The 26,952-nt window shown below is 35.1% G+C and overlaps 1 protein-coding gene across 13 annotated transcripts in view; it reads left to right on the forward strand.

Annotated features, from left to right (window-relative positions):
- Window positions 1-26,952, forward strand: part of AGTPBP1 (ATP/GTP binding carboxypeptidase 1) — a 175,155-nt gene that overhangs the window by 40,716 nt on the left and 107,487 nt on the right. For 7 of the 13 annotated variants that reach the window (XM_023627133.2, XM_070248715.1, XM_023627123.2 and 4 more), the window contains 7 exons: window positions 6,620-6,687; window positions 9,755-9,818; window positions 10,236-10,382; window positions 12,655-12,786; window positions 14,932-15,025; window positions 21,996-22,033; window positions 25,654-25,862. In XM_023627133.2, coding sequence (XP_023482901.2) covers window positions 6,620-6,687; window positions 9,755-9,818; window positions 10,236-10,382; window positions 12,655-12,786; window positions 14,932-15,025; window positions 21,996-22,033; window positions 25,654-25,862 — 752 coding nt within the window. Of the gene's footprint in view, window positions 1-188; window positions 309-6,619; window positions 6,688-9,754; window positions 9,819-10,235; window positions 10,383-12,654; window positions 12,787-14,931; window positions 15,026-21,995; window positions 22,034-25,653; window positions 25,863-26,952 lie in introns of those variants that run through there. The other 6 variants (XM_070248720.1, XM_070248722.1, XM_070248719.1 and 3 more) reach the window with 5 other exon arrangements.

The raw sequence follows: 26,952 nt of genomic DNA on the forward strand, positions 1-26,952 counted from the left end.
ATTTCTTTCTGTTGTTGATTGCTAATTTAATTCCATTTTGGTTGGAGAATATACTTTGTATGATTTTAATCCTTTTGAATTTATTGAGACTTGTTTTGTCACTTGGTATATGGCCTTTCCTGGAAAATACTCCGTGTACACTTGAGTGTTCCATCTGCTGTTGCTGGGGAGAGTGTTCTATTGATGTTGATGAAGTCAGCTCGGTTGGTAGTGTTGTTCAAGTCTTCTATACTCTGTTGACTTTCTAGCCAGGTGCTCTATCAATTATTAAGAGTTGAGGATTGACATCTCCACCTGTTGTTTGAACTGTATGTTTCTCTTTTCAATTTTGGCAGTGTTTGGTTCAAATATTTTGAGGCTCTGTTAGCTGTGTGTACATTTAGAGTAGTGAAATCTTGTTGATGGTTTGACTCTTTCATCATCATGAAATGTCTTTCTTTGTCTCCAGTAATATTTCTAGATTTAAAATCTGTTTTATCTAATAATAATACAAGCCCTCCAGCTCTCTTATGGTTCCTCTTTGCATATTATACCCTTTTCCCTCCTTTCAGTTTCAACTTGTTTCTGTTTTTTGTTTTAGAGTGTGTTTCTTGAAGATGGCATTTAGTTGGATCTTGCTTCTATTTGTTTATTTAACTATCTATTTATTTATTTTTTGAGGAAGATTAGCCCTGAGCTAACATCTGGCACCAATCCTCCTCTTTTTGCTGAGGAAGACTGGCCTTGAGCTAACATCTGTGCCCGTCTTCCTCTACTTTATACGTGGGATGCCTGCCACAGCATGGTTTGACAAGTGGTGCGCAGGTCCACACCCTGGATCCGAACCAGCAAACCCTGGGCCACTGAAGCGGAATGTGTGAACCTAACCACTGCAGCACTGGGCCAACCCCTTGATCTTGCTTTTTTATCTAATCTGAGTGTTTATTGCTTCTAAGTTATTGTACTTATTCATATGATTGGATTTGCATCTGCCATTTTGCTATTTGTTTTCTATATATTTCATGTCTTTTACATTCCTCTTCTCATCTTTTATTGTCTTCTTTTATGTTATCTGTTGATTTGCTTTTTAAGATTGGCACCTGTGCTAACATCTATTGCCAGTCTTCTTTTTTTTCGCCTTCTTCTTCTTTTCCCCATAGCCCCCTAGTACATAGCAGTATATTCTAGTTGTAGGTCCTTCTGGTTGTGCCATGTGGGACACCAGCTCAGTGTGGCCTGATGAGAGGTGCTATGTCTGCACCCAGGATCCGAACCGGTGAATCCCTGGGCCACTGAAGCAGAGCACACGAACTTAACCACTCGGCCATGGGGCCAACCCCTGATTTTTTAACTTTTTAAAATTATAGTTATTTTCTTAGTGGTTCCTGTAGGGATTACAATATGCATCTTATTACAGTGAGTTTTAGATTAATACTAACTTAATTCTGGTAAAATATTGAAATTTTCTTCCAGTGTAACTCTGTTTCTTTATCACTCCTTTGTTCTGTTATTGTCATATATGATATATTTATACATGTAAGAAGCCTACTGGTACAATGTTATAATTATTGATAACAGTTTTATGCCTTGTAAATAAGTTAGAAGAAGTGAAAAATTTGGTACAGAGTTGTGAATGAAGAGCAAGATTAAGAGTCAAAAGCTTGGTAGTTAAGGTAATGGAAGTGAAGTGAAATTTTCTTGGAAGGAGATGTAGAGGGAAAAAACAGATTTGTGTCCTGGGAACTAATTACATTTTATATTTGGCTATAAGAGGGTCCTGTGAAAATGATAAAATGCATTCACATTTATCATTTTTATATTCTGGTGAGTTTCCCCTTTTATCATTATAGAATGTCCTGCTTTATCTTCTTTGCCTTGATGTTTATTTTATCTGCTGTTAGTATAGCCTCTCCAGCTTTCTTTTGGTTGTTGTTCGTATGGTACAGCTTTATCCATTCTTTTCCTTTCAGCCTATTTGCATCTTTGAATCTAAAGTGTGTCTTTTATAGAGAGCACTTTGGTGTCCTCTGTCTTTTTATTTAAGCATTTTGTGTGTTCACATGTAATCTAATGTTGATTGAACTTAAGGTCTGCAATTTTATCATTTGTTTTCTGTTTGTCCTTTCTAATTTTATTCCTTGTTTATTCTTGTCCTGCCTTCTTTTGGATTATTTGAAAATTTTTTTAGAATTCCATTTTAATTTACCCATTGGCTTTTTAGTTATACTTCTGTGCATTTTGAAAAAGTCATTCCTCTGGAGAGTGCAATAAACGTCATTAACTTTTCACACTTTGCTTAGAATTAATATTATAACCTTATGTAAAATTTAGAAGCCTTGGAAACTTACAGATCCATTTATATTTACCATTCTGTAGCGATAGTTGTCAAATGTGTCACATGGCTATACATTATAAACCCTACACGATAATTTTTGCTTGAGACAGTCCTGTGTATTTTAAAGACGTTAAGAAGAAAAATTAGTTTTTGTATTTACTCAGATATTTACCATTTCTGAAGCTCTTTATTCTTTCCTAAAGATGTGAGTTTGAGCTAGTATCGTTTCCCTTTAGCCTACAGAATTTCCTTTGGCATTTCTGATAGTGCAGGTCTGCTGTGGAAGAATTTTTTTTGTTTTATCTGACAATGGATTTATTCCATCTAATTCTTGAAGGATATTTTTATGGATATAGAATTCTAGGTTGATAGTTTTTGTCTTTTAACATTACAAAGAGCACTTAAAATAGCACTTCCACTGTTTTATGGCCTCCATAATTTCAAATGTTGCCATTTTTGAATTTATGTGTCATTTTTCTCTGGTTGATTTCAGGATTTTCCTTTAGTTTTGGTTTTCAGAAGTTTGCCTGGGTGTAGTTTTCTTTTATTTATCCTGCTTGGAATTTGCTGAGCTTCTTGAATCTGTAAATTTGTGTCTTTCACCAAATTTGGAAAATTTTTTTTCTTCCCCATTCTGTCTTCTCCTCTGGGACTATAAGTCTACATATATTAGACTTTTGGAGATTATTTCAGAGGTCCTTGAGGCTCATATTTTTCAATCATAATTCTCTCATATTCAGACTGGATAATTTTGTTTTTTTCTATCTTCAAGTTTACTGCTTCTTTAATTATCTTTCTGATAATGATGTCAGATACTACATTTTTCTATTCTAAAATGTGCATTTGATTCTTTTTTTATATTTCTGTTTCTCTGCTGTGGTTTCCTATCTTTTCATTCATTGTGAACTTATTTTCCTTAATATCATTGATCATAATTATAATAGATGCTTTAAAATTCTTGTCTGTTAAGTATAACATTTGGGTTATTGAAGGTGTTGCAGAAAGCATGTGGTAGTGTAAATTGGGAAGGACTGTAAGCGAGGAAAAAACGCGAAGAGAGGAAGCAGTGGTCAGCAGTGTTGACATAGAGAGGCTAGTTAAAAATAAAGGTCTTTTTGATTTGATAATTAACAAATTATTGACCACAGTAAGAGCACTTTCAAGTGGTAGGATTAGAAGGAAGGTTGCTATATGTTGTAATGTGAGTGCCAGATGAAATAATGGCAGGGAGTGTAGACTGTTGAGGGGGCTTCACTGAGGAAGAGACAGAAATAGAGGGAGAGGCAAGATAAAACAAGATTTGTTAGGTATGTGGAAAAATTATAAATCGCATGTTGGTAGAATTTGAAGGTATAGGTTCATGAGTAGGTAGAAAGGATGAGATTCAGAAGGTAGCAGAGAGGACACTTCCTCCCCCCTCCTTCAAACTGCAGAAAGGAACACAAGATTGTCAGGGATTTGATACATGAGCATGTGGAGTTTGGTCATTATTTGTAGGGTTTCATTTGTTGTAACTGATCGCTTTGCCTCAGTTCACTGAGGAAGAATGTAGTTGCTGAGTGTTGGCAATAGAGGTCCAGAGATTGAGAGGAAGGATTGCGGACTGGTACAAATTTTGAAATAGTTATGGGCTGTGGCAGGGCAGATAGTGATGGCTGTGAGTTAAATGAAAAGAGGAGTTTTGTGTTGCCACCTGAGGTTGGAAATGGTGAATTTTTTGGTACTAATAGTCTCATGCTAGGAGAAGAAATTCTTGTGGCATTATTTTTACTGTAATGTAGGCATAGCGACTGCACGTTTTAGCATTCACTTCTGTATAGGAGTTCACGGTGGGAAGGCTAAGGGGCAGGGCTTGGAATCCAGGGTAGGTGTGGAGGGGTCTAATTTTATGGGCAGACAACACTACCCGTGACACATTACAAGTTTCAGTGAAAATGCCAGTGAGGTTTACATAATCTTTAGGAAGGAGAGAAGAGCAGGAGTGTCAGGAGGCTGTGGTCTGAAAGAGAGAGATTGGGGGTTAGGTGGAAGAGGTAGAGCATTTTGAGATCTGAGGACTGAGCGGGTTGATAAATGGGCACAGAGGGAAGGATCTTGTTACAGGGTCAGGAAACTGTGAAGCTGGGTATTTGAATGAGTCATCCGCATTGACACTGAAGTCTCCCAAGGTCACGGCAGAACCTGGAGTAGAGGAGAAAAACGTGTAGCACCTAGTTTTCGTTGAGTGTGAGGAGTAAACTAGATGATGGTGGATGTTACGACAAGGGGAGTTAGATGCTGCGTTGTACTGTCTTCAAAGGAGTGGAGGTTTTTTTCACCTGTGAAGGTGAAAATGTAATGGTTTGTTAATAGTGGGGATTTCTGAATATTCTAAGCGATGTTAATGTTGAAAAATGATTTAACTTTAATATTAAATCAATAGTGTTATTTAAAATATTAAATCAAGGATGCGTCGTGGATTCTTAAGCAATATTTCATTTATTTTACAACTTAATGCTTTTTGGTGGAGGCAGCTGGGCCGGGGAAGCAGTGAAGGATAAGTTGGGGTGGCGTGGTGGCAGAGGAATCATCTGCTTTTTAAAAAGGAGAAATTTGGTTTTACAAACATTAGTGAGTTTTTCCTTTTTTATGTAGGTAAAGAAACTTGTCATTCTTTAAGCATTGGTAATCTGGCAACAGGGAGCAGACATGAACAGTGTTTTAGATCTTCGTATCACTTGTGCTAGTTTCTATTTTGAAGGATTACAAGGCGTTTGTAAGTTTTACAGAGTTCATTATCTGGACCTGAGATGATGTACGATAGCATGAGATTGTTGTTTTAAAGGAAAATATGAGTATCTAATCTCCAGCATATTTATTTTGTAGGTAGTTATTGATAGTTGTTGTAAATAATATTATACTATAACTTCTCTGTAGGACACTTGTCCTTCTCTTTAATAACTCCTAATTTAGAATAACTTAATTGTAGACGGATATCAGACTAATGACTTCTTAAAGTTTCAGGCAACTCTGAGATTTTGTGACTTGTACATTGCATGCTTCATATTCTTGTGAAATTGTACATGTGTGATTTTTATGTGTCAGAACTATACCACATGTAACTTCTTGTTCATTCACAGTGGAGGCTGCATAAGATTTGCTCTGGGCAGAATGTTCTAAAGGCTTAGCCTGACTTCGCCTTCCTCGTTTCAGGGCCTCAGTGCTCATTGTTCTGCTCTTAAACTCCCCTGACTATCCCCATATGGAGCAAATTTGTACTCCCAGTCTCTTGAATTTTATTGTGTAATATGTGCTGTATGGAGAATGGATTGTTTGCATTCTGTTTTAAACTCTCAAAGTGTGGAATGGATACCGTTGTCGTCTTGTATGAGAAGAATTTCTGGCGCTAATGTCCACGTGTGAGACGTTGGAGACTCTTGTGCACAGTCCTGCTGCAAGGGTGACTCCTGTCCTCCTCCTGGAAGGGCATGGAGCCAGTGGAGACAGTAAGCTTGGGGCTCAGGAACACCTGGCTCACCTGGTCTCTTTCACTTACTTGCTTGATGACTTTGTGTAGGTTTCTTCTCCTTTCTGAACTTAAATTTTTGGTCTGTGAAAAGAGTAATTTTTTCCCCAGAGGATTAGAGTGAGTCATAAATGAGGTAATGTAGGAGGAGTACATGGAACAGTAAATATTAGTTCCTTTTGTAAGTGTTGGCCTGCGATCTGCCTTTCTTCTCTTGTTAATCAAAGGAGAATAATTGTGGAGAAGCTCTAGAAACCTTTAAATAGTAGAAATGATTTATGCTGCTGCTTTTCCATTCTGGAGCTGGTCTCCAGACTCTTGCAGAAGTAGCTCTTCCTTAGTTTTGTTTATTTTTGTGTAATTCAGAATTTTAAAATGGCATTAATTCAATCAGAATATTTGAAGATGGCACTAGGTTTCTGTTTTCACCAATTTTGATTAAATATTTTCTAGTTCTAGTCATAAAGGTAATAAAGAGTTCTGCCATCGCCACTCCTGCCTGGCCTCCACTTGTGGTACCTGTACTATGTGATTGACTCTTAAGATTTTAGATGGACTGACAGAGCTTCACCTAATCCATGATAAGAGCTGTGGTGAAATGCAGGGAAAGTCTTGTTAACTGAAATCAGGAAGTCCTCACAGAGTAGAATTAGTGACATCAGAGAGAGGAACATCTAAAAACCAATTTAGAATGTTTACTGGACCAATGGAGACTTGTTGATTCTACGTTAGCTATATAATGAAACTGTATGTAATTTTTTTCTTTCATCTTTGAGAAGAAAATTTTTTCTACTTTTCAGAAAAAACCAGGAGAGAAATGACAGCCAAAGGTTCTACAGGAATGGAAGTTCTCCTGTCAACATTAGAGGTAAATCACTGACAGGCTTTGGTTATGTAACTGTTAATACCAGCCAGAACTCAAGAAAGAAAAATTTGAAGTATCAAGTTTTTATCCTGGAGGTAAAACCAATGAATGGAAGTTTGTTTTATGTTTTAAATTATCATTTGGAACAGTAGTATAAATATGGATAAACCCTCTCTTTCCTTATGATTATAATGATAGCCATATTTTAAATCTTAACATGCCATCCTACTTGGTTATAGAAAATAAAGCATTAGCTGAAAATTTTTAGCTTAATTTAAATTATCGATATTGGAAATTCTCATTGTATTGTTAGCTGATATATATTTGTGGTTTAGTTTACTACGTATATTGGTTGGATAACTATATTATGTTGATGATAATTAAGTCTCTTTGCCAGTGTGAAAGTTTTTTGGTGGATCAGCAGAACACGTTCAGAATCAGGATTATGTGTTTTATTCAATGCAATGTTAAGAACAGGGAGTGAGTGCAGTACGTTGTACATCTTGAACTTTTGTTTCGTGTCAAACTACATCTCAGTAGAGTTGGAAAAAAATAAAAGAACAGGGAGTGAGTTCATGTTTTTTGATAGGAATTACTTTTTATTAAAATGACATAAAACTGTCGTTTTTCCCTGAATTGATCTGTCAATTTAATGCAATCTCAGTAAAAATACCATCAGTTTTGTTTCTAAAGTCTACTGGGAAAATAATAAGTGGGAATAGAAAGGACATTTCTGAAAAAGAAGAGAAATAATAAAGGACTAGCCACGCCAAATAGCAAAGAACATTATAAAACTTCAGGAATTCAGATAGCTTAGAAATTTTGCATGAGTAGTAGATAGACATCAGTGTAATAGAATAGAAAGTCCAAAAATAAATTAAAATAAGTGGAGCTGGGACAAATTGGTAGCCATCCAGAAAAGTGTAATGTTGGATCCTTTCTACACCAAAATAAATGCCATATCAAGCAAAGATTTAAGCATGGAAAATAAAATTAAAATAGTAGAGAAAGTAATGGGAAAATTTTTTAAATAATCTTACAACAGAGAACGCTTTTCTAAGTATGGAAAAAAACCAGGAGCTATAAAAGAAAAGATTGATAAATTCAGCTATATTAACAAAAGTACGTTGGAGACAACACCATAGACACTTGGCAAACTGAGGAAAAAGTATTTTCGCTTGTATAATTTCTTTAACATATAAAGAACTTCTATAAATTAGTAAGGAAAAAAAATCAACAGTCCAGTGGAAAAATGTGTAAAAGTTATGAACAGACAGTTCCCAGGAGAAGAAACACAAATGGCACTTGAGATTGAGCATCGTTTTTTTTCTGTTTGTTGATGTCACAATTTATTGAGGTCAACAGAAGTGGGAGGTGGTGAAATACATGAGGGAGACTTGTCTGGGTAAGGCCAAGAAATAACAGTGCGACTGCCATTCAGGTTCCAGTGGCCTGAGCTCAGTCATGGCCCAAACCTAACTGCAGAAGAGCTGGAAATGTGGTCTGGCTGTGTACCCAGGAAGAAAGTGAAATCAGTTTGCTGAACACATAGCAGTCTTGCTGCCACAATCCGTTCTTCTCTTTAACAAATGTCTGTCCCTCTCTTTCTTCCGAATCCCTCCCCAGTGATCAGTGGTCCAGTTAATACCTCCAACACTAAGACGCGGGTCTCTGTTTAATGCATAGTCTTCTATCTGGTCTGGATGTGGCTTTTTGGTTCCATTAGTCTGTGAGCAAAAATGGCGAAGCAGAGCAACAATCATTCCCTTTCGGAAAGGAAGAGAAGAGTGCCATGCCAGTCACTGATACACAGCAGTTCTGGAATTCCTCTGGATAAACATTATAAGAATCCTTCTACTCTGAGTGAGGGTGAGGCAGTTCCTTGAAGAGGCCATGATTCTGCTCTTTGTGTGGTTTTCTTCATCCAAGCAGTGCTTTTAATAAGAGAAGTGTAAGCACAGTACAGTGTTTAAACATTTTCTCTTATTAGATTGGTCGTCCAGACTTTGGAAAATAGTTACTCTTCCACATTGCTGATGAGAGTTTAAATTGCTCCATGAAGAGCAATCAAAATAAATGCCCATATTCTTTGATTCAGAAATTCCAGGAATTTATCTCACATACAGATATATTTGATCCCGTGTAAATATATGTACTTGGTTTTTTGTCCCAATTTTTTTTTTTTTTTGTGAGGAGGATTGGCCCTGAGCTAACATCTGTTGCCATTGTTCATCTTTTTGCTTAAGGAAGATTGTCGCTGAGCTAACATCTGTGCCAGTCTTCCTCTATTTCATATGTGGGACACTACCACAGCATGGCTCAGTGAGCAGTGTGTAAGTCCATGCCTGGGATCCGAACCTGTGAACCCTGGGCCACTGAGGCAGAGCGTGTGAACTTAACCACTACACCACCGGACTAGCCCCATGTTGCAATTTTTTAATAGCAAAAGATTTAAAAAACAATTATCTCATTGGTAGTTGACTGGTTACGTAAACAATGGCGTAACCATGTAATGAAATATGACCTGTAGCCCTTAAAAAGAATGAAGAAACTATTTATGGATATGTAAAAATAGTGTACAAAGTAGTATTTATAGGGCAATACCTTTGGAGAAATAAATCTGTATATGCACGTTTATTTACATGGATTTCTTTATGTGTGTGCATTATATTTGGCTGGTTACATAAGAAATTGGTAATGCAGTTGTCTTCTGAGGCGAGCTAAGTGGTTGGGCAGTCACTAGTAGTCATATGTTGTAGTGCCTTTTACATTTTGATTCATTTATTTGTATTATCTATTTGTTAGAAAATGAATTCAAATGACAAATTAATTCCTCTTGTAATATTGTTGATACTAAGAAAATAATAGCTCAGATGATTTGCAAAAGTTCTTAAGGGCAAGAAGAAGAGACTGAAGGGATAAGTGAGAATAGTGGAAACCTGCATACATTTGTTCTTAGAGAAACTGGAAAGGTCATCTGTAAAATGTAGGTAGTTCCCAACAGGTAGAAAAGGTTTGGGAATCACAGATTTACAGTGGTTTAATACAGCAAATAAACTATTTATTTCAGAACACGAAAGATCTTCAAACTACACTTAATATCTTAAGCATTCTTGTTGAGCTGGTGTCAGCTGGTAAGTTTTTGTTTCTTTTGGTCTCATTTCTGTTTGTAAACAGTGGTCAACAATGTATCATGTGTACTTTATTTGGAATTTTTTGATACTCATATAAAGGCTATTCTGAGTATTGGAATTTGGAAACTGAAATGTCATACTCTTTAGTTGTTGCTTTCTTTTTGGTATCTTTCAGTCTCTCTCAAACTACCTCTGAAGCCCATGTGTTTCAGAGCCTTGAACATAGAGTTTTAGCATCAATTGTATTTACTCTCTGTGCTATTTTCTAACTAAAATAAATGAAATAAAATTTGATTTTGATGGTGTTTGATTTCAGAAGTCATACTTTAAATATTTCTTGAATGCTAACAAGTTGTGATATCTAATATGTTATGGGAGGATTTGCTGTTTAAACATATTTTTTAAAAAAATTTTTAGGTGGAGGTCGAAGAGCAAGTTTCTTAGTCACCAAAGGTGGTTCACAAATATTATTGCAGTTACTCATGAATGCCAGCAAGGAGTCTCCCCTGAATGAGGAGTTAATGGTGCAGATTCATTCCATTCTCGCAAAGATTGGACCAAAAGGTGAGGGTTTCACTTGTATGATTATCGGTTCTGGAACAGTCTTTGTGACATTGATTCTCTGTGCCTTGAAGCTGTTAAATTTTTAAAGTCAAAAAATGCTGCTGCTTTTTCTTGCTCTTAGTCGTGGAATGCTTTTTACAGTCAACTGCAAGAATTGAGGATCCTGGATTCGTGAGGAATTCCATTGCATATGGTGGAAAAAGGAACAAAAATGTGTCAAAATCACAAGTGTGTCTCGGTGTGTGTGTTCCTGTGTGTATCGGATACACGTAACATGGATGTTGTTGAGGCTAGAAGGAGGGAGTATGGATGAGAATGCTTTGAGGGGCATGGAGGTACTGCCCCTCATATTTGTCATATTTGTACTGCACAGTCTCAGTGCCCAAAAAACTTACAATCCAGTTAAAAAGAGCAGAAGAGATATAAAAAGTTGTAAGACCGATTATTACAACAGTAAGACATGCAAAATATTGAAAAATACTAATTGACAAAGCACGGGATATAAAACAAAGGAGGAAGCTGATTTAGGTTAAGAGAGAAAGGCATCCTTTGACTAGAACCTGAATTCAGTTTATAGTTGTCTGTCTGCATGCAGATTAAAATGATTCCCTGAACTCTTAGGATAGTGATTTTTCTTTTTCTTTTCTTTTTTATTTTGAGGAAAATTAGCCCTGAGCTAACATCTGCTGCCAATCCTCCTCTTTTTGCTGAGGAACATTGGCCCTGAGCTAACATCCGTGCCCATCTTCCTCTCTTTTATGTGGGATGCCTGCCACAGCATGGCTTGATAAGAGGTGCATAGGTCCACACCTGAGATCTGAACTGGTGAACCCTGGGCCGCTGAAGCAGAACGTGCAAACTTAACCGCTGTGCCACTGGGCCAGCCCCTAGGATAGTGCTTTTTAAGAGTTCTGCCATAGCCTTGTGACGTGCATGTGGTTTTAAACTTTGAAGTATGTGGTTAAAATCCTTATTCTAAAAACTGTGTGTGTGTGTGTGTGTATACGTTTATGTATTTTTGTGTATTTCCTGCGTATCTTTATGTATTGTATAAATATTTAAAGAATACTTTAACGAGTTTTGTCTTAAAGAAAGCATCCCTGAGATGACTTTAATTTTACAGGTATTTTAGGGGCCTTGAGACTTTAAACATATGTTCAGTTAATTTAAGAAATATGTTAGCTGTCTCTTATTTTTCTTTAATTCTTGTACTTGAGATTTAAGGGCTCCCTTCTGAGCTGTTTGCTGAGAATGGAAAATAAAGTGAGAAAACCTTATTTATTGATGAATATTATCTCCTGCTTCCTCCTCTCTTTAGAACCAGATTATCTTCTGCTTTTTGTTGCATATAATTAAGACATTGATGTATTTCTTATTTGTATTTCTTTAATGTCCCTTTTAAGTTGTAGCTCATTTATTTTATTTTCTCCTGTACTTTTAAGTTTGTGCTATTTCATTATTTGTCCTGGTTTTCCATTTTTATGTCATTCAAGGACATTATGCAGTAATTTTTTGATTGATTTTCTATCTTTTTTTTCTCTTGTGAGATGAGAGTAATTTTCCCTCAGGAATCTTTAGTTCTTTTTGACTTAAAATTCCTGTTATTGATAAAATAACTGTTTACTGGTGCCGCTTGTTTTCTCTGTTTAAAATCTTAATATTCTTAAGTTCTTGTTGTCCAGATTGTTTTTTACTGTTTTAATCTCTTTGTGAGAATAAAAATCAAGAACTTCTTTTATTCTCTTTCTCTGTTAAGAATTAGATCCTTTTAGAAATTTATTTAATAATATTTGCTAGATTACTTTCTATATAAGCTGTTAATTTTTTCATTAATTTATATTCTTTTATGCATCTGAAAAGAACACATTAATATTAAGTAAATAATTTTGGTAATGGACGTTTGGATTCTTTTCCTTTCTCCTGAGCCGTGTGATGATAATCCTTGGAAGTGTTGAACCGAGCAGACTTAGACGTGCAGTGGATCAGTTAAGTTACTCCTTTGATGACGGCCTAGGCGTCGGGCCACTCCCCCCTGTAGCCCCGTGCCGTCCCCCTCCTGTCCCTCAGTACTTTCTTTCAAGCCATGTTGCAAACATATAAGGAGTATGTTTAAAATCATACAAGAAAATGACTACAATTTAAATTATTTCAGGTCAATTTTATATTTGATAATATGAATTCATAATGTTTTAAAAATTTCATTACTTTATCATGTCTTCATTTTATTCAGAAGTTACATATGAATAATTTGTGTTTATTTTTTTTTACACAGACAAAAAATTTGGAGTGAAAGCTAGAATTAATGGAGCTCTGAATATAACCCTAAATTTGGTCAAACAGAATTTGCAGAATCATCGCTTGGTTTTGCCTTGTCTTCAGCTTTTACGAGTATATTCTGCTAACTGTAAGTGTTTCAGAACAGGTTTCAGTTAACTCAGCGTTGACAAGTTATACAAAATGAAAATTTAAAAGTACCTTAACTCCATGATTCTCTAAAATTTGTGGATCAGAAAAGAGAATATTTAATATGACTCTTTGTAGCGTCTAACCCCACCACCACAGAAGTGCTGTGGGGTAAGCAGGTCAGCTGACAGAATCGTGAGAATTCTCCTTAATTGCCTCAGTGTGTAGAGGCCTGTGGTGAGGGGAGGAGCAGGCCTGTGGAGAAGCTGTGGAAGAATATGAGGGTATTGGCAGCTGGAGAACTGCTGTGCCTGCTTGCATTTTCACAGCTGAGGGGAAAGCTGAGGCGGGGCTTGTGGTGGCACAGTCACCTGGAGCTCCTTATCTTCAGCCGTCAACAGGGAGGTGGCAGAACAGAAAATGAATACTGCTGGAGCCTCTGAGGAAGCTGGAGAGAAGGAGGTTGCAGAGAGAGCCTCAGATGAAGTGTCTCCCAACACACACACTCTCTCTCTCTCACTGATAGTAGGTCCCAGACCCACAGGGAATGGATTTTCTTCCTATTCTCTGACTGAATTGGAGTGGTTAACAAAACACCCGAAATTGAATTGTAGAGTACGTGGTATTGTGGAATATCATTGCAAAATAATGGTAATCAAAGTGGTAGATATGTGCGTGTGTATATATGTGTGTATACATATAAATTAGTATGTGTGCGTGCACTTATCTGTTTATCTATATCTGTACTTTGACGATACGGATAAAGATGTGCTCAGAGCAAAATAGCTTTGAACACTTAAATAATTAACACATATAATTGAAAAGAACATAAGGAAATGAATGAATTGGATATCTAGCCAAAGAAGTTAGGAACCAAGCGATGAACACAAGGAAAGCAGAGGAATGAGATAGTAAAGAAAAAAAATACATTAGAAAACAAAAAAATAGTTGATTTAAAAAATAGAACAGTTGGATTAACAACAAAACAAATAAACCACTGAATAGCTCAATTAAGGAAAAAGGAAGACAGCACAGATGTAAAATTAGGATAGTGGAGTGATAAACAGATACAGAGGGAATTAAAATCATCATACAAAATTTTAGGAGCTAAATTTTGGTGACATTTTATTGAATTAACCACTAGAAGGCTAGTAAATGGTTTATCTATAATTTTGTAATAATATTTGTTTAGAGTTGAAAATGTTAGGTATAGTTTTCTGGTTTGGTGCTTTGCATATTTTATGTGAAACTCTGTTACCTCTTCTTCCTACTGCAGTTGCTTTAATTAAAGTCCTCATTACCTCTCACCTCGACCACAGCCTCCTAATGTGTCTCTCAAATCCGTTTTCCCCCGAGTGCTGTGAGATCTGACCTGTACTTAAAATGCAGATCTGCATTTTGTTCCTTTTGGACCGTTCCTTGTTAATGAAGGAATTAACCACTTCTAGGGCCCTTCATAATCTGTTTACCTTCTTTCCCACCTCATCTTCCCATTGGTAGGCGTTTGATGCTATATGTTGTAACACCATGCAACTGCTCATAGCCGTGGTGTTTACTGACTCTGTTCTATTATCTCTGTTGCTCCTGTCTACACAGATAGTCCAGAGCCACATCCAGCTCTCCTGTCCTAGGGAGCGCCTCATTTGTAAAGACTGAACCCGGGCACCAGTTCTCCAGAAATGCCTTTCACCATGCTTAGGACCTCCTCACTGGTGGGACCTGAACAGCCTCCCACTCTTAATCTATTTAGAAAGTAATTTAGTAGTTATTTGTTTATTGTTTCATTCTGAATGACTGAAACAGTAAATAGCAGTGGCTGTTTTTATTTCTGATTCCCCATGACCTGGTATTCAGTAAAGTTCACTAAATTTGTTGAAGAAACAAATGTAGCAACTTAAAAGGATTTTTTTTGTAGTAACATTTTGTTGTTTTATGTAACTTCTTTCAGAATTTCCTTAACTTCCTATAAAAAATTAAAAAAAAAAATCTTCCCTTCAAATGATTGGCTAAGGTGGACGTTATGAGGGACTTGAGTTCACATTTATTAAATAGTTTGTGGATGTTTTTGGCTATGTATCACCAAGTATACACATTTCTACTTATTGCAGTCTTTAAATCATTTTACGTCTCTTTCTCCCCCTCCTAGCTGTGAATTCAGTATCCTTAGGGAAAAATGGAGTTGTGGAACTGATGTTTAAAATCATCGGACCATTTAGTAAGAAGAATTCGGGTCTTATGAAGTGAGTAAATGTTTTGAGTGTAAATAGAGGTATATCCTTTGTTGTTCTGGGCCTCCTCATCTTGATTTGGACAAGGAGCAGGTTGAGTTAAGTTGTATCTAGGATCCTTTCTTAGTTCTTTAATAGTGACTTTGTTGTAATAAAGATTTTCTTTAGTATAAAGTTTAATCTTCAAAAATATATTGAGATTAGAAAACTTTAATTTCATTTAATATAGTGTTAGAGAACTTAGGTATTTTTTTTGAATATTTCTAGATACTATAAGAGGAAAAAAGATCATTTATAAAGTATCATTCATTCAAAAACATTTACTGAGTGCCTACTATATTCCCTACCCAATTTTGCAATCTTTTATTGACTACTTCCTTTGTTCCCACAATTATCTGAACATATTTTAAATTTACACATTTCCTTTTTGTGTCAAAATAATGTCACTTTTTTCTTATTTTGAGGTGTGTATATCTCAAGATATGTTACGTGTATGTGTTTGTATGTCTGTATATATACACATAAGTATATATAAGTATATATATATGTATATATAAGTGTATATATATATATATTCATTTGTAGGTTTTTCGTCCTCAACCTCAGAAAATGAAAGCAATTTCCAGTTATTTGGTTATGTTTAGTATTTTCTTAAGCCATATCGGAGGTCATTCTTTAGAAACAATTTTATTATGGAATTTTTCAACATATATAAAAGTAGAGTCTATATTTTATTTAATTAATTATCTTGTATTAGTTAAGTTAATTACCTATATTCAGCAGTTATCAACATTCTGCCATTTTTATTTCATTTGTTCCCCTCCACACTTTATTTATTTATTTATTTTTGGTGAGGAAGATTGGTCCTGAGCCAACATCTGTTGCCAATCTTCTTCTCTTTGCTTGAGGAAGACTGTCACTGAGCTAATATCTGTACCAGTCTTCTTCCACTTTGTATGTGGGATGCCACCACAGCATGGCTTCATGAGGGTGTGTAGGTCCATGCCCTGAATCTGAACCTGAAAACCCTAGGCCGCTGAAGCAGTGTGTGTGAACTTAACTACTATGCCACTGGGCCAGCTCTCCACACTTTTATTTTTACTGGGCTATTTTTAAGCAAATCCCAGATATTTTCTCATTTTTCTCCTAAATACTTCAGTGTATAACTCTATGAAATAGGAACTTAAAAAAGAACCACAATACTATGATCATACTGAACAAATTATTAATTCCTTAACACGATCTAAAATCCAGTCTGTGTTCAGTTTTCTCCACTTGTCTCAAAATGCCCTTTTACAACTGGTGTTTTTGAATCAGAATCCAAACAAGGGAAATTTCCAAACCTACGCAAAAATAGAGAATAGAATAAGGAACCCTGATGTATCCATCACTTGATTTCAACAATGATCAATATTTTGCCATTTTTATTTCATCTTTTCTTCCCTTTCCTTTTCTTTTTGTTTCCCTGGAGTATTTATTTATTTATTTATTTTTGGTGAGGGAGATTAGCCCTGAGCTAACATCTGTGCGAGTCTTCCTCTATTTTGTATGTGGGGTGCTGCCACAGCATGGCTTGATGAATGGTGTGTAGGTCTGTGCCTGGGATCCAGACCCATGGACCCTGGTCTGCTGAAGTGGAGTGTGCAAACTTAATCACTATGCCACCGGGCTGGCTCCTCCTGAAGTATTTTAAAGCAAATAGCTATTACATTTGTTTTGTGAATTCTTTAGTATGATCACTATCAGAGACAGAGCTTTTTTCTTTTAGTATTATGACAGTATTATTTCTTTGCCCAACAGTATTAATAATTCCTTAATATCATCTAATATTTTCTGACTGAGAAATGTTGGCTCGTTCAAATTAGGATCCAAATAAGATCTACACATTCTTTTTGATTGATATGTCGTATGATCTTTTAAAATCAATAACAGTCCTTCTGTTTTTTTGGTTTATTTGTTGAAGGACTGGGTGATGTCTTGTAGAATGTCCCAACATTCTGGATTAAGATGACTGTATCCTCGGTCATTTAGCGTGTAGGTATATCCCTCAAATTTTCTGTAGACTCATGGAGCTAGAGGCTTGATTAAATTTAGGTTCTCTCTCTTTTTTTTTTTTTTCTGGTCAAAAATATTTCCTAGGTGGTGCTGGGTACTCTGTTTTGCACCGCTTGAGATCATTGAGTTGATGTGATCCATCCACTTTTCACCTAATAATTTAGCAATATTTCATGACGTTGCTTAGATCCATTATTTCTTTAGGGATTGCAAAATAGTGACTTTTCTCATTTTCTCATTCTTTCTATTTTTGTTAGCTGTGTGATTCTTTTATAAGGAAGAACTTGTTCACATCAACTATTTGGTTAAATTTTACAAACATGTAAGGTTCAGAACATTTCTAGTGTTTTCACCCTTGCTTCTTTTTTTTGCTGAGGAAGATTTGTCCTGAGCTAGCATCTGTTGCCAATCTTCCTCCTTTTGTATGTGAGCTGCCACCAGAGCATGGCCACTGGCAAGTGGTGTAGGTCTGCTCCTGGGAACTGAATCTGGGTTGCTGAAACGGAGCACACCAGACTTACCCACTAGGCCACTGGGGTGGGCCCTTTTTCACCCTTTCTTAATATGGGTCAAATATTTTAGCTTGCCCCTGTCTTGAAAATGGCAGCTTACTTGCACGTGTAATTATTTATTAAATATTATTTGATGGGATGACTTAACTTACTTATGTGGAGATCCTCCACAATCCTAGAGCATCTGATGAAATGTGATAAGATGAAGAAAATGATTGTGTCACAGTTAGTAAAACCAACTTACAGAATTGGTGTAGTCTAGTGAGTGGGCTCTGGTGGCAGGCAGAACTGGGTTGTGTGTCAGCTCTGTCACCTACTGGCTGGCTTCATGATAGGAAGTAAGTTACCTAAGTTATTATGTTCTGCTTTCCTGTCTGTAAAATAGTAATGCTTCTTAAGGTTGTTAGGAGTTAATGAGGTCGTTCCTGTAGTTAGCACAGCGCCTATCTTACTGCAGTGTAATTAGGTCAATAATGTAGTAATGTGGATGTGAATAATCCTGGTTAGTACTAAAAGTATATTCTTTATTTTAAATTTATAACCACTTCTCCCCTTAATTTTAAAGTACTTTATAATTTATCTTTTATTTAATGGTTATGAGCTCCTACTTAAGATCTATATTACTTTATTGTAATCAAGTTACCAAATCTAATGTAAAACGTTCCTAGGAGAAATGGAAATTTCACAAGTATCTTTATAATATACAACATGGAAAACATCGAAATCAATGTAGAAATCAGTGGGTCTAAACTTCTGAGGAAGGAATGTAGTTATCTAAAGTATCCTTTTGTTCTTTTCTCAATTTATATTTTAAAAAGAGAAACAAATGTTTTTTACTTTATTTTTACTTTAAAAAGAACAAACCATTCATTAACCAAATCTTGATCTCTTTATCATTTTTAATAATCTTAGGGTCTTCCCTTCTTTAAAAAATCTCGGCATCTAGAGCATTTGTAGGGCAGTTCTTCCTCCCCTTCAGCAGTGCCCTGTGTTTTGTAGCAGAAGAATGAGGGATATTATTTATGTTTGAAGAGTGATGCTTCCCTTTAGGATTTCCTCTCCTTTCCAATTTTTTTTTTTTTTTTTTGAGGAAGATTAGCCCTGAGCTAACATCTGCCAGTCCTCCTCTTTATGCTGAGGAAGACTGGCCCTGAGCTAACATCCATGCCCATCTTCCTCTACTTTCTATGTGGGACGCCTGCCACAGCATGGCGTGCCACGTAGTGCCATGTCCGCACCTGGAATCTGAACTGGTGAACCCCGGGCTGCCAAAGCGGAACGTGTGCACTTAACCACTGTGCCACTGGGCTGGCCCCTCCTTTCCAATTTTAAGTTTTGGATTTAAATTCTTGTTAATCCAGAAGGAAGCAACTTAGGAAGTTATTGTAACTCTGTCTTCTTGATTTTCCCAACAGGTTTAGAAGTTATTGTGAGGATAGCCCCCCAGTTTAAAGTAACTTCATGAGTACCTAGGGCTTCAGATTTTCCTCCCTAAATCAGTAAGCCACAGGCTTCTTTTTAAGCCAGTGTTGGTCGTAGTATTCTTTGTGGGACGTGTGGAGATTGGAAACATATATGAGGAAGTATAAAATATTGATAGTGAGAGAGTCTAATCAATTAACAGAGTACAAACTATGCATTTCAATAAATATATTATTCTAAAATTTTTTGTAACATATTTTATAAATTCAAACTGGCTTAAGTGTGTCATAGAATTTCAAAAATTTGTTCATACTGTTTTTTTAAAATACCTTTTAAATAACATTTGGTAAAAATATCAGTACAACTTTGTGCCAAACTTCCTAATTTCTTTTAATCTAATGGAGCTCTGGAACAAGCATGATGGGCAGAAAGAGCTAGGTTCATATGCCAGTTTTTCCAGGGTTGAAGAATCAACATCAACAAAAAACCCTGTAGTTTAATGATCAGAAACTGTCAGAAGCACTATTATTGGGTTCAAATGTGTTACAGACATCTACCAGCAGAGAGAAAGACCATTTCTGAAAGTGACTTACGATTTTCATAATTCTGAATAAAGACTTAGCTGTAGATGGGAAAATCCTATGAGTTCTTTGCAACTGATTGCATCTCAGTGCTTGTGTTTGTTTCCTAGGGCTGTTGTGACAAGGTACCTAGTACAAACTGGGTGGCTTAAAATAACAGGAATTTGTTGTCTCACAGTTCTGGAGGCTAGAAGTCCAAAATCAGCTTGTCAGCAGGGCAGCGCTCCCTCTGAACCTGTGTGGGGGACTCCTTCCTTGCCTCTTCCTTGCTTTTGGTGGTTTGCTCTCAATCTTTGGTGTTCCTTGACTTGTGGCTGCTCAATCATCACGTGGTGCTCTTTCCTGCTGTGTCTTCCAGTAGTCTTCCTCTTCTTATAAGGGCGCCAGTCATGAGGGATTAAGGCATGTTGAATAATTGCATCTGCAATGACCCTCTTTCCAGTGAGGTCACATTCTGAGGTACTGGGGTGTAGGACTTGAATATATCTTTTTGGAGGAGACTGGCATTTCTGATGTTATAATTTCCTTTCTCAACAAGAGGCTTGTATTATTTGTTTCCCATATCACTTAGTTTTTATGTGACTCAAGGCATGTTATATTCTAAAATCTTTAGTTTCCTTATCTGTAAAATGTTCCAATTCTATGGACCAGGACTGTTTTAGGAATTAAAGTAGAAAACATATACAAGGCACCTATAACAATTTCTGGCATTTATCAAGTCTTGCTGAACATAGTCTTCTTTTCCATTTTATTTTTCATAAATTGCCGTTTCACTTGGAAGTTCTATTTAGTTCTATGTTAATTTTGACCAAGTTAAAAGCCATCCTTATTCTGATAGTTTTATAATTTTATGTACATTTTATTGCATAATTATAAGATTATGGAAAGTTTCTTACTGATGATTCAGTGCTATGAAAATTCAGTATGTAATTTTATAATTTCATTTACTTTTAACTCAACAATACCAAAACTTCGCATTGTTTTGAGAAAGTTAGATAGGAATTTGTAATATTTTTTAAAGCCTATACTTTTGTTTTCATTCTACAAGTGTTATCATAAATAAAGGTTTATATGATTGCTTTATTTGTGTCAACAAACAAGAGTGTAAATGCTAACAACTTGCTCTAAAGGGTAGCAGTAATGAGCATTTATTATAAATGAGCAGTTATTCTCTGCCTTGTCTTGAATTATTGTTTCAGGTTTTACTGTGAACCAATATCCATCTTAAATCTTCTAATCGTTGACGCTCTTTACCTTTACCTACATATGGTCATGCTATGTCTCCGTTATCACTGATGTATACAGCTTTTACATCATTGCCTTGTTTTTGGTTTTATTTTCTTGAGTGGTTTTTTCATAGATATGTACATTTTTATTACGTTGTCTAGATTCTAGTATAATTATCTGTGGAAGAGAGAAATTTGTTTTCTAATTTTATACCCATGGAAGAACCTTCTACTGTGGGTATCTAGTAGGCATTCAACAAATGCTTAATGATGAGTGAAATGCTTAAATTTGACAGTGTACATATTTTAATGAAAATTAATTATAGTCATTGAAATCTTACTTAGAGGTAGTATGTAGCCTTTGGTTTTTACAGTTACTGAAGTGCCGTTTCTTCAGTAACACAGTTTTTAAAAAACTATTTTTGAATTACAGGTTTTTCACAGTGATGTTGTATGTATATTTCAAGCTGATTAATGGCAGTTTATTTCACTATGTGGAACTGAGTATTTATGTTCAAAGAAAATATAAGTACCTTCAATTTTGGGGCTATTCATGTGTCCTCTAACGGGCAGTAAGAGTTTTTGAGATGTTAATTAGGTTCATTATTCTCTTTGGTGCCTTATGGCTGAAAAATTTTAAAGGCTCGTACTTGCTCTCCTCAAACCTCCTAGTTCCAAACTATTTTACATTTGTTATCACTTTAGGATTAGGATTACTGCTTGATAGAGTTAAAATACTTTAAAGTCAGATAGCTACAAATATCTATGGAATTTTGTAGTTATGAACTTTATTTGTGTTAAAGCTTGTTTTTGTCTTAATTTCTTTGTGACTCAGGGCCTATGATTCTTAGTAGTGTTCCTTTGTGAACTCTGTCAAGGTCAGATACGGGTACAATAATTGATTCCATTCATCTGACCTCTGATATAAAGACTTAGACATTGTTAATTTTCTTTTTCTTCCTTAAAAAAGTTTTTTGTGTGCTTTTCTGTTGATATTTCAATCTTCCTCATCTGTTTTTAACCTGAGGAGAGAGACGCATACAGAGAAACACTGTATGTAATTGACTATAACAGGAATGACTTTTGGAATAGATAATAATTACTTATCTGAAAAGATTGTATGAATTTACTATTGTAGATTAATTTTACTAGTTTTGTTGTTGTTTGTGTTTTCTCATGTTGACAGGGTTGCTTTAGACACTCTTGCTGCATTGCTAAAATCAAGTAAGTTTTTAAATACTAGAAATACTAGATACTATTTTTCCGAGCATTCTATCTGCTTTGTTAAAGAAACTGGAAATGTAGATTTAGTCTACAGTTATAAAGCTGGTTTGTAATAATTTAATGTCAAAGTTGATTTTATCTTTTAGTACAGTTGATTGGTATACGTCATAGCTAATGTCCTTTATGTTTACCGAGCCATAATTTATTCAATACATTTATATAATTTTCAAGTACATTAACTTCCTTTTCTAAGTTATTTATGTAAACATAAAGCTCTGTTAGTGGAAGAAAGTAATATGTTAATATTATATAAGTATCATTTTTTAAAAGTGAAGCTAACCTGGTATTGAGAATGTTTACTATGAAGAATATCTTAAACAATTACTGTCTCTATATATAACACATTATTTTCATTTAGAACCTTCTTATTAAAGATTTTATTTTTACCATGAACTCAAATTTATAACATTAAAAATGAATATTAAAGTAAGTTTACAGTTTACTAAATTCGTTTACAAACTAAAGCACTGTTTTTTTTATCTTCAAAATCGAAGCATTGGAATAAATGTGTCTTGTTGTGATATGATGCCTTTGGAGAGTAATCATCTATGTTATGTTTTTCCTCTCTAAAACACTCAGTCTTTATTTTAAATATTAATTATTGTTAGCACTCTCCTGTTGGTTGATTAAATTAACATCTTATTTAACCACAATAACATTTCATCCTAAAGATCTGTGTTAATGGCTTTCAGAGTTATTTTTCCCCAAAACTGTCATCAAGAGTGAGACCAACTGCCCTTAAGTTTGAATGACCAGAATTGTATATTTGAATAGTAGCAAATGATTAATTGATTGAAAACCTGGTATTTGGTAAGGTAATGATTTATTAAATTTAAAATATCACCTTAGGTATGAATCTTATATACCAGAATATATAAAATTCAGTTAACAGTTTTATCTTTGAAATGAAATGTGTGGTACTTAGTTAGATTAGCCATGTAGCTTTATTTTCATATATGATGTGATAAACTTTAGACCAAGATCAGAACACTTGGATTAACTTTAAAAGATATTTGTAACCTTGCTTTGATGTGTCCTGACTTTGTGGTTAAAATTTTTTAAAGATTAATTTTTAAATTAATATAGGCATATATTTTTGATGTAGAGTAGATTAGCTATTAAAACTAAGCTCTTATTAAAGATTCTCACAATCACTAATAACAAAGTTACTAAATCTAAGTCAGTAGAAACTAAAACTCTCATAAGTTTCAAATATTTTGTAGAAATTAATCAACCTAAGGTGAATGAAATTTGATATCTTCAGTTTTAAATAGTGATCTTCCTTCTACACCCTGCCTTCTTCTCCTTCAAAGGAGGGTGGTGGGCAAACCTATCTGTTTACTCCATCAGGTGAAAAAGTAACTGAAAAGTAGAATGACTCTAGTTTATATTTATTATGTTTTCTTATGGCACACAGCACTAAATAGAATAAAAATTTAATAATGCAAAATGATATTTAGTAGCACACTGAGTATTTTTAAATGCACTGTGGCATTTTGGAATATTCTCATTAATTGATTTTTTAAAAAATTGCTTTTTGGTGGAAGGACAGTAATTTACTTTAAAAGCATAGATTAGACTACTATAGTAAACCTGAGAGAGTATAAAGCAAAGAATATGTATACAGTCATGCGCTGCATGACGATGTTTTGGTTAATGACAGACCATGTATATGATGGTGGTCTCATAGGATTAGTACCATATAGCCTAGTTACCATCTAGGTTTGTGTAAGTCCACTCTATGATGTTCCCACAAGGACGAAATCACCTAATGACGCATTTCTTAGAATGTATCCCTGTCGTTCAGTGACACATGACTGTACACACAGTGCAGAAAGACAGGTGGCTTCGTTGCTGTCATTGGAGTATAGGTTAGATGCTTTGTCTAAAGGGAGACCTAAGTTGTCTTTTAACTAGAGAGGGAAGAAGGGACGTAGGCTGGTTGTGAGTTAGGTGTCCTGAACACATGAATAAGACCCCTTTGCTAAGCTGTTTTAGTTGTGCTCATTTGCAGATAGCTGTGTTCCTTTCTCTTAAGGGTCACTCAGCACCTGTGTTTGAGTTGTGGGCAAGTTTCTTATTTAATTTTTAATAAAGATTTAAGTATTCCTCACAAATACCATTTAGACTATTGGGAATTCCAGTGGAAATACAGTCTGTAATAGGACTTAAACGATCATCATGTCTTTTAAGAAAATCATATTCACAGCTAGTAAGCTAAAGGCTTTTATATTCCAATTGGTGTAAACAGAGTCTGTATATTCATTTAAAACATATGAAACTATTCTTAGTCAAAACTATTGAACTAATTTTGTAAATAGCCACAGCCTTAGCTGTCTCTTCTAGACATAACAGAGATTTAGAGCTGTTACATAGGAGCCCCCTTCCTCCGTGAGTTTCTTCCTGCTTTCTAATGTCAGAACATAATTTCTGAGAGGACGTCAATCAGTTTTTTGATCTCAGCATCTTGTTTTTATGTTTTAGGTGTGTATTAGCACCTTTGGAAACTGTAGTGATCTTTCAGGCAACTAAAAGCAGGAGGGCCTTACTGTTGTGTTATCTTGGTGTCCATGCCGTGAGCCTGGGGGTTATTTTATAGGGAAATGAAGATTAGGAAGAGACTGGTATTTCTTTGTAACTAAACAACCTCAAATGGGTTGGTATTCCACATTACCTTGCACTCTGATGATTGGCGCCCCCATGTGGTGCTAGCTGGCTCAGGATGTTGCTATGATATGATTCCCTTGCTGCCATCTTAGTGATATACACCCTTTTGGTTAATAATCTTAAATATTAACACTTCAAAAATAATAAAATAGGTGAAATTTGTGGACTTATTTCTGTTAATTCTATCCCAATAAAATTGAATATTTACAAAATAATTTTTAATGTAGTTTCTATTACATTAAAAAATTAGTGACCAGAAGGCACCATTGTCTAATCATACAGTGCTCCTTAACATTTTATTTACTAAAAAGTTGTACAAATATTTTTAACTTAGTATTGTTATGACGTATATTTATATCATTGGGATAATTAAAACAATTAATTTCACTGGAAACATATAAAATTTGTAATAGGAGTTACAGTCCAATGGAGTTAATTTTAGTGAAAACACACAAAGTTTGCGATGGAAGTTACAATAATGATAATGACTTTTATCAAAATCGTATTCACAGCTAGTAAGTTAAAGGCTTATATGTTCCATTTGATGTAATCAAAGTCAGTATATTCATAAGTTATAAAATACATGAAACTTTTGTTAAGTATTAACATTTAAAAATATGTAGTCCTAATTGTATTAAAGGCATTTTAATACTTATTAACCACAAAACAATATATGGTCAGGTTTCTGGAAAATGTAATTTTCCATCTGGAACTTGTCATATTTATTTTTTTATATTAAAAAATATTTAAATATGTGGCTGGCATATGGTTTTTTTGAAAAAAGAATTATAGGAATTCATTACAACGTTGTGGTTATGTTTTTAATTTGATTTTTTCTACCACTTTCTCTTGTCATTTAAAAAATATTCTTTCTCAATTTTCTTTTGTTAAAGAAACAAATGCCAGGAGAGCTGTAGACAGAGGATATGTTCAAGTCCTTTTAACAATTTATGTAGATTGGCACCGCCATGATAATCGGCATAGAAACATGCTCATTCGGAAAGGAATTTTACAGAGTTTAAAAAGTGTTACAAACATCAAGTTGGGAAGAAAAGCATTTATTGATGCCAATGGGATGAAAATTCTCTATAACACTTCACAAGTGAGTTTTTAATTTGCTTCCTGTTATTGTGATTATGTATTAATGATATTATTTAATTCTTGAGAAAACTTAGTATTTCTTAAAAATATTCAGGAAAGTATGATAAGTGTATTAAAAAAAATCTGAAAACTAAAAGATCATTTTTCACATGTGACCTCAGACTGAGTTGCATATATCTGCAACGTGAGATTGTTTCCTACAGGTAAAAAGGAAGATGTGTAGATCCATCTGCTGGACAGGAGGGGGTTCCATGTAGCCATGGTGTCTAAGTTGTGCAGTCGGCTGTACTCAGTTTTGCATGTTCCCCTCATAAGGTATTTAGGGATCCTTTGCAGCTATTAAGTCCACTCTGTTGTCTGTGAGTGTTCTCCGTGTCTTCCTTCTGGATAGAGCGTTTTTAGAGAGGGCACAAAAGTGAAGCCTGGGGCTGAGGATCCTGGTTCTGCCAGCCACCTTAAGCATAACCCTTGTTGACAATATCTTTAGCAATATTTTTTGTAGCATCTCTAGAGGACTTTCACTTCCGGGGAGTGAGGATGTTGCACTGTGACCCTTTTGTTTTTAGAAGGCTATAATTGTTAGAAAGATACCTCTTGAAAATTCCAGCCAGTTATCTTGGTTGTGCACTCTTGGTCTTACACACAACAAACAATCTTTTCCTGTGTGACAGTAATTAAGATATCTGAACACACATTTTATGTTTACCTTTAGCTTTTTCTTTTCTAGATCAATCATGTGCCCTTGGTTTTACTATTCCTAATATAGGCAATGATAGGTATTTGATATATAAGAAAAAGTTGGGTGACTTTGTTTATAACATTTGTCATTTCTGAGCCTTAATCTGTTCTGATAGGTCAGATGTGAAGATGTGTATTGAAAATTTTATGGGATATTAAAGTGTCATCTAAATGTCAATTGTCAATAATAATGGTGTTATATGAAATGGTTTCAAATCCTATCCATTAGCTCTTCTCAAGATTATATACCAGGACAGCAAATTAAACTCTTAATCACACAATCCTGATATTCAAGCTATTCTTTTCTAAGTTGAACAGCCAATTATTAGAGGTGCTATTGCATGATAATGATG

The sequence above is a fragment of the Equus caballus genome, chromosome 23 (assembly GCF_041296265.1).
Source record: "Equus caballus isolate H_3958 breed thoroughbred chromosome 23, TB-T2T, whole genome shotgun sequence".
Classification (NCBI taxonomy): Eukaryota; Metazoa; Chordata; class Mammalia; order Perissodactyla; family Equidae; genus Equus; species Equus caballus.